The sequence below is a fragment of the Balaenoptera musculus genome, chromosome 6, assembly GCF_009873245.2.
Source record: "Balaenoptera musculus isolate JJ_BM4_2016_0621 chromosome 6, mBalMus1.pri.v3, whole genome shotgun sequence".
NCBI lineage: Eukaryota > Metazoa > Chordata > Mammalia > Artiodactyla > Balaenopteridae > Balaenoptera > Balaenoptera musculus.
The window spans coordinates 35,301,338-35,317,078 of NC_045790.1; the positions used below are offsets into that span (position 1 = coordinate 35,301,338).

The following is a 15,741-nucleotide window of genomic DNA, read 5'->3' on the forward strand; positions in this document are numbered from 1 at the left end:
ATAAATCTGACAAAATATGTGCAAGATTTGTATGTTGAAAATTATGCAACACGATGATAAATATCAAAGATGACCCAAAAAGGGAGCAAGATACTCAGTGTTGATGAGTTGGAAGATTCAATATTATTGATATGTTGTTTCTCCCCAGATTGGTATACAGGTTCAGTACAAGTCCATTCAAAATCCTAGCAGATTTTTTGTGTGTCAGTTGTAACTTGATTCTAAAATTTTTATGGAAAAGTATAGGTATGAACATAGCCCAAACAGTTTTGAAAACTAACAGTGTTCAAAGATTCACACTCCTTGATTTCAAGAAGTTACCCTAAAGGTACAGTAGTCAAGACTGTGGAATTGGCAAAAGCACAGAGATAGATCAATTATATAATAGCAAATCTAGAAATAAACCCACAGATACAATTGGTTTTGGACAAAGGTTCCAAGGCAATTCAATGGCATACATTATACTGTATATAAAAAATAACCAAAAGTGGATAATAGCTCTACATGTGAAACCTGAAAGCACAACTTCTAAAGAAAATACAGGGCAAATCTTAGCCACCTTGGATTAAGCAAAAATTTCTTACATAGGGCATGATAAGCATGAGTCTAAAAGAAAAACATGGTTCTTCAGAAGAGAATAAAAAGAGAATGAAGGAGCAAGGCATAGTTTAGGAGGAAATATTTATTTAAACCTCTATTTGAAAAGGGACTTGTATACAGAATGTGTAAAGAATTATCACAACTCGTTGAGAAGAAAACAAACAGCCTAATAAAATGAGCAATTAAAAATGAACAAAAAATGAAAACTTGTGGAAATGGATGGTGATAATGGTTATATCACATTGTGAATTACTCAATGCCAGTGAACTGTACACTTAAAAAGGTTAGCATGGTAAATTTTATTTACCACATAAACATTATTTTACCACAATACAAACTTGACATAGAACGGTATACACATTCTGTATCTATGTCAGTTTTTTTGCTATTATATTTTACTGGAATTATGTGAGATGTAAGCATAGGGGGAGACTGGGTGAAGGGTAACTTCTTGTGAATGTATAATTATTTCAAAATAAAAAGTTAATGAAAAATGAGCAAATGATTTGAACAGATGCTTCACAAAGGAAGATATATGGATGGCAGTAAGCACACAAAAATGTCCTAATCATCATTGGTCATTGGGGAAATACAAATTAAAACCACAGTAGGCTACCACCTTTCATCCATTAAAATAGCTTTAAAGGAAAACTGACAGTTCCAAGTGTTAGTGAAGGTGACGGAGTAACTCGAACCCCTACGTTCCTGGTGTGAAAGCATACATATACTATACAGTCTTACAATGCCAACCCTAGGTTTTTACTGAAGAGGAATGAAAACACCCACACAAAGACCTGCATGTGATGTTTATAGCGGCTTTATTTATAACCGCCACTGATTTTTAAATCAGATGTTTGAAACAGGATATTGAATTAGTCCATTAACTGCTATTTTTCTTTTTTCATATTCCTCCATCTCTTCTTCCTTCTCCTTTTGTCTTTTATCTCTTCCCTCTCATTCCTCTTATTTTCATTTAGAGTAGCAGAATGTGTTCGATGCAAAATACAGTTAAAAGATGTCATCTGATGGAGTGCTGGCTATTTCTCTAGAGGCCTCACAGAATGGTATTGTCTTGTTGATAACACAGAGTTCTGAGTCTAGCCCACAGCCTCATAGGCTCAGAAACTTGACTTTTGACAGGATAATAATCAAATCCATTCCGTAGAGTCAGACTCAAACATTACCCAAAATAGAAAGACTGAAGGATAGTCAAAATGCTAATTTATAAATTTACTAAAAACATACCTTTTAAACAGATTGGAATGTTTTCTTTGACAAGTGGGAAGGGAACTTGGTGAACATGGGAATGAGAACAAGCATAATTGATGCAAATTGAATGCTCAAGATCTGTCTGGCTGTTAAGATTCATAGTTGGACCACAGCAGTCTGTCATAACATGGATTGCAGTAAGTTTCTTTTTCCTTGGACACACAGCATATACTTAGTTTGATGCTTTCCCTCCTTCGTTTAATTTGCTGACCAATTTCTCTTCTGATGAATACCTTAATTGTTGTGATATGTTAAAACCTTCCATTTTACATTGATCCACAGAACTGGCATCAAATGCTCAAAATGTAGCTCAGAATCTGCCAAACAAAAATTCTTTTGGACTCAAAGGTATGATTTTTTTTTTTTAATTTCTTAGTTAAGAATCTGATAAAATGCTTAAAATATCTTCCATTTTTATCAAGGCTAGCTAATAAAATTTCGTCAGATTAATGTTTGTAAACTATGTTTTTACAGCTGCTTGATAAAATAATTATCAGCTTTTGATAATGGAAGTGTTTTTCACATTGGCCTTCAAGGTGACACAGATTTTTGCATCACTGCTGTCCTTTTTTCTACAACGCTGCCTTATATGTCCTTTTGATAGAGGGCTAACATCAAGTTAAACTGAACATAAAGCATACATCTCAAATTTATTGTTTTAAGCTAAAAATAAATTAATGTCTTTGAATTTTTCTCATATGTTTGATGTGAAGGTCTGTAGGTCTACAATGGGGGGCAAGGTCTTCCTGTAAAATTTTAATGTTCCAAAATAAGATTAGGACCTGACTCTGTATTCTTCTGTATCTAATGTCATGTAGTTTTTAGAGTCCGTGTGTCTAGGGTGGGTCACTGCGACAGCTTGACCCTGGCTGCTGACACGGGACTTCCCCTCTGTTGCTTGACACAACACCTTACCATGTTGGACTTCCGCTTACAATTTCATACGTTGTCTTCTGCCTGCTTTTAAATGTACTCAAGGGGCTTCCCTGGTGGCGCAGCGGTTAAGAATCCACCTGTCAGTGCAGGGGACACGGGTTCGAGCCCTGGTCCGGGAAGATCCCACATGTCTCAGGGCAACTAAGCCCGCGCGTCACAACTACTGAGCCCACGCTCCCTAGAAGCCCCTAGAGCTGCAACAAGAGAAGCCACCGCAATGAGAAGCCTGCGCACCGCAACGAAGAGTAGCTCTCGCTCGCTGCAACTAGAGAAAGCCCGCGCGCAGTAACGAAGACACAGTGCAGCCAAAAATAAATAAAATAAGTAAATTTAAATGTACTCAGCTTCTCATCCTCTTCTACATGTCTAAGTTCACGTTTTAATTATTTTCATAATACTCCACTCTTAAGTGGTAGGCCAGTCTCTTTACATGTCATGTGTAAGAATGTGTGTTTTAAATTAGTATCACTGAATTGTACACTTAAAAAATGATTACCGTAGTAAATTTTATAAGTATTTTGCCACAACTTACACATTTTTTGGGAAAAAAAGGATGTTCTAAACTTTAGGTTAATTTTAATATTTTGTAATTTTTTGTAATGCCTCATCATTGTTTCTCTCCCCTGGAATATCCCTTCTTTTTTTAAAAAAAATATATATATATTTATTCATTCATTTATTTATTTGGCTGCACCAGGTCTTAGTTGCAGCATTCAGGCTCTTAGCTGAGGCATGTGGGATCTAGTTCTCTGACCAGGGCCTCCTGCATTGGGAGCGCAGAGTCTAACCACTGAACCACCAGGGAAGTCCCAAATATCCCTTCTTAAATATCTGTTCAGATATTTTCCAGCCTTCAAGGTTTTTGCTGTGATTCATCTTCCCCATAAAGTTTCTCTTAGCGTTCTAGCTTTCCATAACTTTTTCATCCTGTAAATTTCCAGTGTATTAATCAGATTCATGTAATTTATATATCATTCAGTAATACACTACCCTGATCACTCCCTAAATTTTTACTTGTCTTTTCAGTGAGATATGACTTTGATACCTAGCCTCATGCTTTCTTTACATGTAGGCTTTTAACCCAGTATTAGTTGGTTGATGATTGATGATGAAAGGTTCCTAAGGAAAATTCATCATAAATTGTTTGCTGTTGTAATCTTAGTTGCTTTGAAGGTGAAAGTTTTGTGAATGACTTTTGAGGCTTTTTCTATTTCTTGACTAGAGTGTTCCTAAATCTGGTTAGAATGAGCCTCAGCTTTTTGTAGAATGTGCAGTCTTTAGAGTACTGTCTCCTGTGATGCATCTGACAGCGTGAGCACAGGGTGCGTGGGATGAAGGCGGCACCAAGACCGCTGTGTGCCGGCCATCTTTGAAATTAGTCCACTTGTAAGCTTTTAACACTGTGCATGTACTTAAACAAAAGTCTGGAAGGAACTCTATTAAAAGGTTGGAGAATATGTATTAGTACTTAAGAAAGGCACTAGTTAGTGCTTAAGAAAGGAAGATGATAGTGAAGTAATAGGCGGATGGCTTGCCTTGGATTCATTTAGCTTTGCGTGCAGTGTGCTAAGAGGCCTGTGCAGAGGTCTAGAGATGCAGGTTCCAGTACTGATTTCTGACTGGGACTGATTGCACCTTGTGTTTCTTCCCTTAAACTATTATGTCTTTCTGCTTTCGTTTATGAAAATATTTTAATTCAAAGAGATGTTTTGGGGGCACATAAATTGATAAGTTGTTTTGTGACATTTCTGGAGAAATTATGGAAACCATTTAAAGATATGATAAATTAGCCAAAACAGAGGATTAGATTGTCAGTTCAAATATTGAAACCTGGGACTTCCCTGCTGGAACAGTGGTTAAGAATCCGCCTGCCAATGCAGGGGACACAGGTTCGAGCCCTAGTCTGGGAAGATCCCACATGCCGCGGAGCAACTAAGCCTGTGCGCCACAGCTACTGAGCCTGTGCTCTAGAGTCCGGGAGCCACAACTGCTGAGCCTGCATGCCACAACTACTGAAGCCCGTGCGCCTAGAGTCCGTGCTCCGCAACAAGAGAAGCCACTGCAATGAGAAGCCCGTGCACTGCAATGAAGAGTAGCCCCCGCTTGCCGCAACTAGAGAAAGCCCACGCACAGCAATGAAGACCCAGTGCAGCCAAAAATAAATAAATAAATTTATTCTAAAAAATATTGAAACCTTTATCTGTCAAGCTTTACTGTTATTTCAAGGATACATGCAATTGAGAGGGACAGAAGAGCAGGGAGTTCTTCCCTGCAATGCATATTCCCTGTGGTCCACAGTATAGGTGAAGTCTCTAAGTGGTGTGTGTAGGTTTCTCACACACCAGAGAATGTTTTCAGGTTTGAAACATCTCCGTTTTATAACCACAGAGTAGCATATCTTGGGTGGTATTTTACAAGGAGCCATGCTCCATAAATCCATAGATTCTACTTTTGTTTGCCATGATCAATCTTTTTTTTTTTTAAACTTAGCAATTATTATTCTTTTTTTAATATATTTTTTATACATTATTTTATTTATTTATTTTTATTTTTGGCTGCATTGGGTCTTCGTTGCTGCACGCAGGCTTTCCCTAGCTGCAGCGAGCGGAGGCCACTGTTTGTTGTGGTGCGCGGGCTTCTCATTGCGGTGCCTTCTCTTGCTGCGGAGCACGGGCTCTCGGCGCATGGGCTTCAGTAGTTGTGGCCCATGGGCTCCAGAGCGCAGGTTCAGCAGTTGTGGCGCATGGGCTTCTCATTGCGGTGCCTTCTCTTGTTGCGGAGCACGGGCTCTCGGCGCACGGGCTTCAGTAGTTGTGGCCCATGGGCTCCAGAGCGCAGGTTCAGCAGTTGTGGCGCATGGGCTTAGTTGCTCCGCGGCATGTGGAGTCTTCCCGGACCGGGGCTTGAACCCGTGTCCCCTGCATTAGCAGGCGGATTCCCAACCACTGCGCCACCAGGGAAGTCCTGCCATGATCAATCTTAAATTAGGGACATCCTATTGAAAGCATTCCATAGAAAAGGACTCTTTTCTTAGGTGACACCATCAGTTTAGTTATTAGGTTATTGACATGATTCCAAGGAAGTTAGATCTGTTCATCTGCCCTTTTCCTTCAGGGGTATGCCCTTCCTTTTCCCACACACAAACCTCATTGTAAGGCAGGTGCTCAACTTATTTCTCCCCATTGAAGGAACTGAAAACATTCACAATCCTACTTCCTGATGGTGGTTATAGTTAGTATCTTGGTGTGCTTCCTTTTAAAAGCATTTTATCTGGGTATGTGTTTGCACGTATGCTTTAAAATAATGGGAATATACTCATACAGGATCGCTGAGCACTAATGTCAGCATATCTAAGCTCATATGCTTTTCTTTAAAGCGTTTAATTGTTTTATGTATAAATGATTGTTCTGTAAGAACTGTTTGAGCACATTTTCTGTACCTGCTCATCAGGAGTTAATAGCCACAGACCTTATATGAATAGGACTAATATTTAGCTTTGCTGGAGACCTATTAGGAAACCATACAGTGGAACTAATATAAAAAGCATACTTCTCAGGTCTTTCCTGATGGCACGGTGGTTAAGAATCCGCCTGCCAATGCAGGGGACACGTGTTCGATCCCTGGTCCAGGAAGATCCCACATGCCGCGGAGCAACTTAACCCCGTGCGCCACAACTACTGAGCCTGCGCTCTAGAGCCCATGAGCCACAACTACTGAGCCCAGGCGCTCTAGGGCCCACGTGCTGCAACTACGGAGCCCGCATGCTCCACAGCAAGAGAAGCCACTGCAATGAGAAGAGTAGCCCCTGCTCACCACAAGAAAGCCTGCGCACAGCAACGAAGACCCAGTACAGCCAAAAAAAAAAAGAAAAGCCTACTTCTCTAAATTTGATAATCCACCTGAAATGAGGGCCCAAAGCAGAGCTGCCTTACACTGAATTGTGTTCTCTTTTAAATAATATATATCATAAGGAACTCCTTGTTAAACATATTTATTTGTGCTGTGCCATACTTTCTTTCTTAAGGCAGAATTGCTTGGATATCATCCAAAAGCAATCTGAGACATTGCTTTTGAGTTTTTGTGGATAGTACTTAGCCAAGTTGCATTTGAAAACATGACTGATTTTCTTGAGATAGAGTAAGAGCCTCATATTTCTTGGATTGTAAACTATATTGCTAATGATATATGTGATATATCTTGTGCCATACACAATAGAGAATCACTTGGAATCAGACATTATTTGACTTTGTGGTGTAAACTGTGATTGTCAACAGGGGCCTGGAAGAATTCTGTGGACGAGTGGACAACGGAAGACTGGACTGAAGATGTAAGTGTTTAGCACCAGATCTGACCATCTTTCTTTTGGATTCTGGTAGGGGCACATGTACTTTGAGGAAAGCTTGAGACACCTACGGCTGTTCTTGGCTCCCTTTCAGACTTCTGTGATTACCATGTTGTTTTTTTTAGCAGATGCTTCTCAGAAGGAAGTTGGTGTTTTCAGGTTTTTGAGAAACTTGATTTTAAAGCAACCGTTTAAAGATGACCAGGTGTTGGGACTTCCCTGGCGGTTCAGTGGTTAAGACTCTGTGCTTCCAATGCAGGGGGCACAGGTTCGATCCCTGGTCAGGGAACTAAGATCCCACATGCCACGTGGTGCGGCCAAAAAAAAAAAAAAAAAAAAGACCAGGTGTTAAATAGGAGTGACATCATTTTTTCTCTATCTTTGTTTTATTTGGCCTGATAACTAGCTGATGCTATTATCCTGGCCTGTGAACGATACTTCCTCTTTATAACCTTTTTATTAAAGGAGACAGTCTATGTTTTGGATTTATAGTTGAAATTAACCTGAATAAATCAGTCTGGTTCTAGGCCCAACCAATTCCCTTTTCAACTAGACCGGCTCTTTTTGTATTCATTTATTCCACAGACATTTTTGAATATACTGTACTAGCTTCTGGGTAGTGTTGATCTCTAGGTTCTGTGTGCAGCATAAGATATCTTAACCATTTTTCTGTTTCACTCTGAAGGCCCAGAACAAAAGTATGTACATGTTAGAGAGTTACAGCTGACATTGGAAGGGAGAGAATAAAGGGTTTACAAGTATTGACCTTCAAAATTGCATAAAGTGACCCAGACTTTGAGAGTTTATTTTTCTTTTCGAGATTATTCCCCCTCTCCCCATTTTGTACTCACAAACATTTTTTAAAAAGAAACAAAACTGCACTTGTGCTTTCTTTCTTTTTAGCACTATTTTATCTGACTTGTTAGGGAATGAGCTGGGTAGGGTATGAAAAAGAAAGATATGCTCGTTTGATTGGAATTTTGGAAATTTAGGGTTTTTAATTTTCTTCTGCCACATACTAACCATAAGTCCTTGGGGTATGATGTCAGTGGGCTCTCTGTTACCTGTAATCTGAGGAGACTGAACTAGATGGGTGGCTATTAGAATCAGTGGAGGGATGGTACCAGTGATGATAAGAAGTGAGAATGAGCAGCCTGTGGACACCACACCTTATTTCAAACAGAGCTGTCCTACTTTTAAATGTTTTGTGTTACTAGAATTTTTGCTAAGAGTTTGTTGGGAGAAAAAAAAAGGTTTCCAGAGCTAAAAGCTTTATATCTCCTTGCCTGTTGTCTGGGTCAGTAGGCAGGTTAGAGAGTCAACAGGCTGTCAGAGGGCAGATGACCCATATTCAAATTCTAGCTGGGTTGACCTGTTGACCTCGGATGAGGCATCTTTCCTTTCTGAGCCTCCTAGTTTTCATCCCTAAAACAAATATCATAATAACTGTCATGCCTAACTGATGGGATTTTTCTGTGCTTCAGATGAGGTCTTATGATGTAAGTCTGCTAACAAGCAGTTCAAATGTACACACATACAGGCGGTAATATTCTGCTGTATGGACCATATTGAATCACAATATAATTACTGAAAAGAATTACAATAGGGAATTTGGGCATCTTCTTTTCTCAGGAAATATCAAAATTACTTCAAAGTTTTCTGACATATACAAAGTAATGGTGATTGAAAGGTGAGTAATCTAAAATGCAAATCCTAAATTCCTTCTAGAGCTTAGGAGAAGAAAACTGCGGATTTTCTGTACTCTACCGGGTTAGATAGGATTTCAGTGATAAATGTAGTTCTCATTTTCCTTGAACTTACTATTCTCAAGGCTTTAGATCTACTCTATTGTTACTTTTAATAGAATTACTCCTTAATTGCTTCTCTCTTTGTCTTAATTTGTAAGATTCTTTAAGGCAAAAATGGATTCCTTAGAGTTCTTAAGATACCACCTTGGATTAGGGTGCAACGTAGCATAAGCCTTTCTTGTTGAAACAGTATAATCAATTCAGCACTTTTTGTTTTTACGGAGAATGAACATCTACTGTCTGCTCTGCCCCTGCCTTAATATCAGTGTCTTAGGAAGTCTGATTTTATGCCGGGTTTCAGAGTTCTGAGACATTTAGTGTTGTTAAGAATTACAGTAGTCTTCAAATAGCATTTTCATTAATTTTTCACATTATGTCATTAGATCAACAATATCAGCCTTTAAAAGCCCATGCCCCACTTTGAAAACATAAAAAGAGCCTGCCTTTCAACAATGTCAGTTGAGGTTTCAAGAAATTTTATCCTGTGTGCCTTAAAAGTACCTTAAAACAATATGCGTGAATCTCAAAACAGTTATGTTGAGTCAAAAAAGTCAGACAAAAAGGACTGCATGTTTAAAAATTCCACTTAAAATTCTGGAAAATACAGCCTAATCTGTAGTGACAGAAAACACATCGGTGGTTGCCTGGGGACAAAAGTGAGTGCTCGAGGAATTGATTACACAGGGACAGGAGCAAACTTTTAGGGTAATAGATACGTTCATTGTCTTGATTCGGTGATGGTCTAACGGAATATACATATGACACAACTCATTCAGTTATTCGGTTTGAATATTCGCAGTTTATTGTCTGTGTTATACCTCAATAAAATTATTTTGATTAAAACAGTAAGGAAATCTATGACTAGTAAACCTATTACTAATAAAATACTTAAAACCATCTGTGTTTGGGGAAAGAGAACGTCAATTATTTTGCCTTTTCAAACTTTCCTACTCCTTTTTGGTGTTTATAGTAACATTAGTGGTGGTTTTTATTGGTGTTCTCATTTTATATAATGTGAAGTAGGATAGTGAAATGGGGACTTGAACTATGGCACAAGGGTCTGGCTTTACTACTTCACTTTCTTGTTTCTCTGATGTGGAATTATCAATCTAAATTTATCTTCACCATAAGAAAATTATGTGCCATGATCACTTGTATATTTCTTTTCCTTTGACCACCTTTTGGGTGAACTAGAATAAGAGTCCCAGTGACTAAAAATTGTCAGGAATTTGATACATTTTGATTAAAATAAAGATTAAAATAAGATTAAAATATTTTTAATCCTTTCATTACAGCTTTCTGAAACAAAGGTCTTCACTTCCTCATCTGTTCCAGCAGAGCATCATGTCACACCTGGGCAAAGGTAAACGCTTTCCCCCACCTTCTGTTTTTTATTCAAAGCATAATTGAAATTTCTTGCCTCAGGAGAGTTGTTTTCTTCCTCAGATCTCTTTCTATTTTTTACCCTTTTCTTGACTCTGTTTCTGTTTTTTCTCTTTTTTGTGTAAGACTTTTATTTTATCCCTGACTTACTCGGTGAGCTGACAGAGCCTCCATCATTTCCTAGTTTGTTATGATCACTGGTGAATTAAAACAGCAGTTATGTTTGTGTTAGAATTTGTGACAGAGATAATGTTAAATCTATTTAGTGGTTCTTTTTCTACTTTTGTAAGCATACTGTTTTTGACAGATAAACTTAACAGAACTATCCTTTGGTTTCTTCATATAATACCATTTATTTAGATCTTCTCAGGGTAGTACAAACTTCTCATTTTATATGGGTTCTACTAGTTTTAATCTACTAATTTCGTAGATTAAAGAAAAGGAAGGCACTTTTGGGGTAATAGAAACATTGTTAGAATGTGTGCAAAATTGAATTATTGAAAAGCATTTATTTGCATCCTAGTGTTTACAATAACTCTAAAAATCTTTTATTATGGTTTCAAAATGCAGTGATCTAGAAGGATGAGAGCCTTGATGTATATGACATCTGAGCACTGAAGGCAGTTTTGAACCCAACATGCTCAATCTCTTGCTAAATGTGATGGTTATAAGACTTCATTATAGGGAAATAAAAATGATCAAAGGTTATGTCTTGCAATATATTTTGTGAATTGCTCAGAATTTCTCCTTAAACAGGTATAACTTCTGGATTGTATTTAGTACTCAATGAATTTGATAGGATCATTTTCATTTAAAAAATAAGAAGTGGACCTTTTCAATGGTTATTTTTCAGAAGACAGTGCTGGACTGTTTTTCATGCATATATCTTATCAATCTTTTGGAATCGAACTTGGTTCTAGTTTTTTTAGTAATGGAACTTTTAAGATGGGTCATATGTAATATAACCACCATGGATTTGTATCCCTAGAATTAGGCTGTCATAAGTTAGAACATTACCATGGGGTCCAAAATACTAGATCCCATAACTTCGATCCGGTTATGGGAACATGAGAGTTGGTGTTGTATAAGGAGGGAAACTTAGGCCTAGGAACTTTGCTATATATCACAAGTGAGTTTTGAATTATTTGACCTTCCAGAATCTGCCTCACTGGCATGGTGAGAGTTTCCATTAGGAGAACTGCCTGGGAACTGGCCTTTAAAAAGATTTAATGGAGCAAATTATCATGTTAGGTCATCCTGTGGAGAAATTAGTGGCTCATTTCCATGTCAAGTAGTATATTATTTGGAAGATCATTTCTTCCTCATGCTTTCAGGTTGTAAGACCATGATTCTCAAATTTGAATCTCTGTCTTTCTGGGGACATTATAAGAATTCTAGTTAACAGAGTATTTGTTAATATATTGTGCATTTTTTCCTAAATATTTAAGAGAGAAATTATATGAGATTTATATAAATGTAAATGTATTATTGGATAGAATGCAGAACTTATAGGAATATTTATGATAAATGTCAGACTGCTTCAGTGGTCTAGTACGGCTTTGGTCCTCATTCCTCAAAAATATGGATTCACTCTCCTTTAGGAAAGTTTAGGAGAGACTGGTTTCAAGTGATAAAGGTAGCCAAATATTCTAAAGGAAACAAGCCAAACTTGAGAGAACTGTTTAAGTGTACTCAGTTGCTCCAGGTTTTCAAATCGGTTGTCATTGTGCCATTTCTGTGGAAACATATTAATGCACCTTTTCGTTTCTCTTCTCTGCAAAGCCCTGTTTCAGTCTCTGTGGCTTGGTATGCCTTTTTGGGGAGGAGGGGTGTGCAGCGGATGATTGATTCCCTGCTTTTGGCTCCCTTAAACTCCAGTTTCCGAAGGTTTTCGTCACTGGGATTATTTTTAGCATGAACTTATTACTTTATATTGATTCACTTCTCAAATTCATTTTTTTGATGAGATTTGCTTATGACTCAATTCTTCATTTGCTTTTTTGTCTGCTTAGTGTTGATCTGGTAGCCTTGCTCCAGAAGCCTGTTCCTCACAGTCAAGCCTCAGAAGTCAACTCCTTTGAAACTTCCCAACAGCAGGGCTTTGGCCAAGCCCTTGTCTTCACAAATTCTCAGCACAGCAATCAGATGGCACAGGGCACTGGCATCTCCACTGCCGTCAATCCCTACCCGCCTCAGAGTCTGGTAACTCACTTTTATTTCAGTGTGGGATTTTAAGGAATGTACGCATGAACAAATGTATTCTAGAATGACACATGCCTTATGACTATTTTTTACATATAAAAATTTCTGTACTAGATCTCAGTCCAGAGAACAATGATGTGATCATTTCCAAGCACATATCTGATGATGCCATGTGGAATTCAACTACTGAGTTTTCTGGATGAAGATAAAAATACTTCTTTATGATTAGTTGAATTATGAATTAGTTTAGTCATAATCATTTAGTTAGGCATCCTTCTTACTAATGATTTTTTTTCTTGGATTTTGTTTCAAAGTCTGTCTCTATACTTAAGATGTTAAATTTTCATTTGTTTTCCAGTTTACTTAAATGCTAATGTTTGTGAGTATTGGCTTGCTAATATGCAAGAACAGTTCTTTCTGGGTCTGCCTAGGTTCTTACATTTTTTGCATTTTTATTTGTTATTCCAAAAAATTATGTGGTAGAGGCCCTTAAAAATTTGAATGAGGGGCTTCCCTGGTGGCGCAGTGGTTGAGAGTCTGCCTGCCAATGCAGGGGACACTGGTTCGAGCCCTGGTCTGGGAAGATCCCACATGCCGCGGAGCAACTAGGCCCGTGAGCCACAACTACTGAGCCTGCGCGTCTGGAGCCTGTGCTCCGCAACAAGAGAGGCCACGATAGTGAGAGACCCGCGCACCGCGATGAAGAGTGGCCCCCACTTGCCGCAACTAGAGAAAGCCCTAGCACAGAAACGAAGACCCAACATAGCAGTCAATTAATCAATTAATCAATCAGTCGATAAATCTTTAAAAAAAATTTGAATGAATTTTCAGTGAAACAGTGACATCTGTTGCTGCATATATGACTCTGGCTCCCATAAGAATTAAACTCCCATCAGAAAGAAGTTTAGGAACCTTTAGTGAAGCATATGAAGATAGGTGATGGGAATAAAAGAGCATAGAACGTGAAAGAATGTAGCTACAGAATGGTGAACTCAAGTTCCTATCCAAGTGTTGGCAGTTCTGAGTTGGCAGAGGGGAGGTTGGAAGGACTATAAACACAGATCCACAGCTTTCCCTAGTGACAATTACTTTGGTTCATTCTTTGCTGTGTTTTACCTGAAATCTACAGTTGAGAAATGGAATTTCTTATGAATACGATATATGATAATCACCCTCTCCCACTTGACTCAAAATCCTTTGCTCTTCCCTAAAAAAATGGAGAATTGAATAGGTAAACTTTTCATTGCTATCTTCTACTCTACATAGTCATGTGATGTCAAGTATAACTGGCTTGGGAACTTGACATTTTTAGTGCCATTGTTGATAGTGTTTGAGAGGGTATCAGTGCTTGAAGTCGGTCGGACAGACCCAAGGCAGGGTGCTGTCTCTGTTTTGAGAGGGCCCAGTAATACCCCTAAGTTTGATTGAGCCACCCAATTCCTTTCCTCCATCTGCCACTGGTATACTGATGTGATGTCCTTGCTGACTTGCTGGAATCATAGGCCACTGAGAGCGTAGATAAGACGTTAGTTGAGTTTCTGTTTTTGTTTCTGTTTTTTACAGCATCCCTCAGGTATGTTGCTTTTTGTTGTGGACAACATCTTGAGAAACTGGAGTAAGAATTGTTTGTTTAGCATATTAGAGCAGTGGTTCTCAACCCTACTATACTTTTTTTTTTTTAATATTTATTTTTATTTATTTATTTATTTGGTTGCATTGGGTCTTAGCTGCGGCACGCGGGATCTTCATTGCGGCATGAGGCATCTTTCGTTGCGGCACACGGGCTTCTCTCTAGTTGTGGCATGTGGGCTCTAGAGCGCGCGGGCTTAGTTGCCCCATGGCATGTGGGATCTTAGTTCCCCAACCAGGAACTAAGCGTCCCCTGCATTGGAAGGCAGATTCTTATACCACTGGACTACCAGGGAAGTTCCAACCCTACTATACTTTTATAATCATTGGAAAACTTTAGTTAATAACATTAATAATGATAATAATAATAAAATTATACCAGATTCTACACAAGACCAGTCAGAATCTTTGGGCTTGGGAGTTGGGCACTTGTGTGCGCTTATGTATATGTGAGTGCATGTGCACAAGTGTACCAATAGACACATTTGTAAACTGTCCCCCATTGATTGAAGTGTGTAGGTGGAATTAAAGTCCTGTGCTAAGTGTTACCTAAAGCAAGGTGCTAGTCATTGATGCAGTGATGTCATCGTGTTGTGAAACACACAAAGTGCGTTAAGATTAAATGCTGAAACAGGATAGAGATTAGGTAAGAAAAGAGAGAAAGAATAGAAGCATCATCCAAGAAGCCTTTATTGAACAAGTAGGCTTGAGCTGGGTTTTGGTGGATTTATAGCAACATAAGAGTAGTGTAGCGGGCAGCATGAGCACAGAATCAGGAGTAGTGAAGATAGGTGATGGGAATAAATGTTAGCACAGCTGTTCTAATAGAAGCAGATTCTGTGTTTGATGTGCAGTAATTGCCGACAACCTAAAGTTTTGGAGAATTTGGATATCTTTAGAACAACTGGGATAGATAGTCCATGCCTTTGGAAATTGATAGCAGAAATAATTCAGCTTTCTAGATCTGACCTCTTGATGGAATGCAAATCATTTCTATTTTTAACCTTTAAGATGGTTATGGAAAGCTTTTTAAAAAATTTTTTTAATGTTTGCTTGTTTATTTATTTATTTATTTATTGGCCACACTACACGGCATGTGGGATCTTAGTTCCCCAACCAGGGATCGAACCTGTGCCCCCCTGCAGTGGAAGTGCGGAATCTTAACCACTGGAACTCCAGGGAAGTCCCTGGAAAGTTTTTTTTTTTAATTTTTATTGATTGATTGATTGATTGATTGATTGATTGATTGCTGTGTTGGGTCTTTGTTTCTGTGCAAGGGCTTTCCCCAGTTGCGGCAAGTGGGGGCCACTCTTCATCGCGGTGCGCGGGCCTCTCACTATCGTGGCCTCTCTTGTTGCGGAGCACAGGCTCCAGACGCGCAGGCTCAGTAGTTGTGGCGCACGGGCTTAGTCGCTCCGTGGCATGTGGGATCTTCCCAGACCAGGGCTCGAACCCATGTCCCCTGCACTGGCAGGCAGACTCTCAACCACTGCGCCACCAGGGAAGCCCCGAAAGTTATTTTTGACAAAGGACTTACCTTTCCAGAAACTGAATGATCGTGATAAGTAAAAA

The 15,741-nt window shown here is 38.8% G+C and overlaps 1 protein-coding gene and 1 non-coding gene across 2 annotated transcripts in view; both read left to right on the forward strand.

Annotated features, from left to right (window-relative positions):
- The window catches only part of UBAP2 (ubiquitin associated protein 2), a 99,566-nt gene that overhangs the window by 56,472 nt on the left and 27,353 nt on the right, over window positions 1-15,741 (forward strand). Inside the window, 4 exon segments of the mRNA XM_036855625.1 lie at window positions 2,152-2,217; window positions 7,080-7,132; window positions 10,251-10,318; window positions 12,351-12,540. Coding sequence (XP_036711520.1) covers window positions 2,152-2,217; window positions 7,080-7,132; window positions 10,251-10,318; window positions 12,351-12,540 — 377 coding nt within the window.
- Window positions 12,661-12,741, forward strand: LOC118897595. Its single transcript, XR_005020485.1, has one exon. It is a non-coding gene; the product is annotated as a small nucleolar RNA SNORD121A (small nucleolar RNA).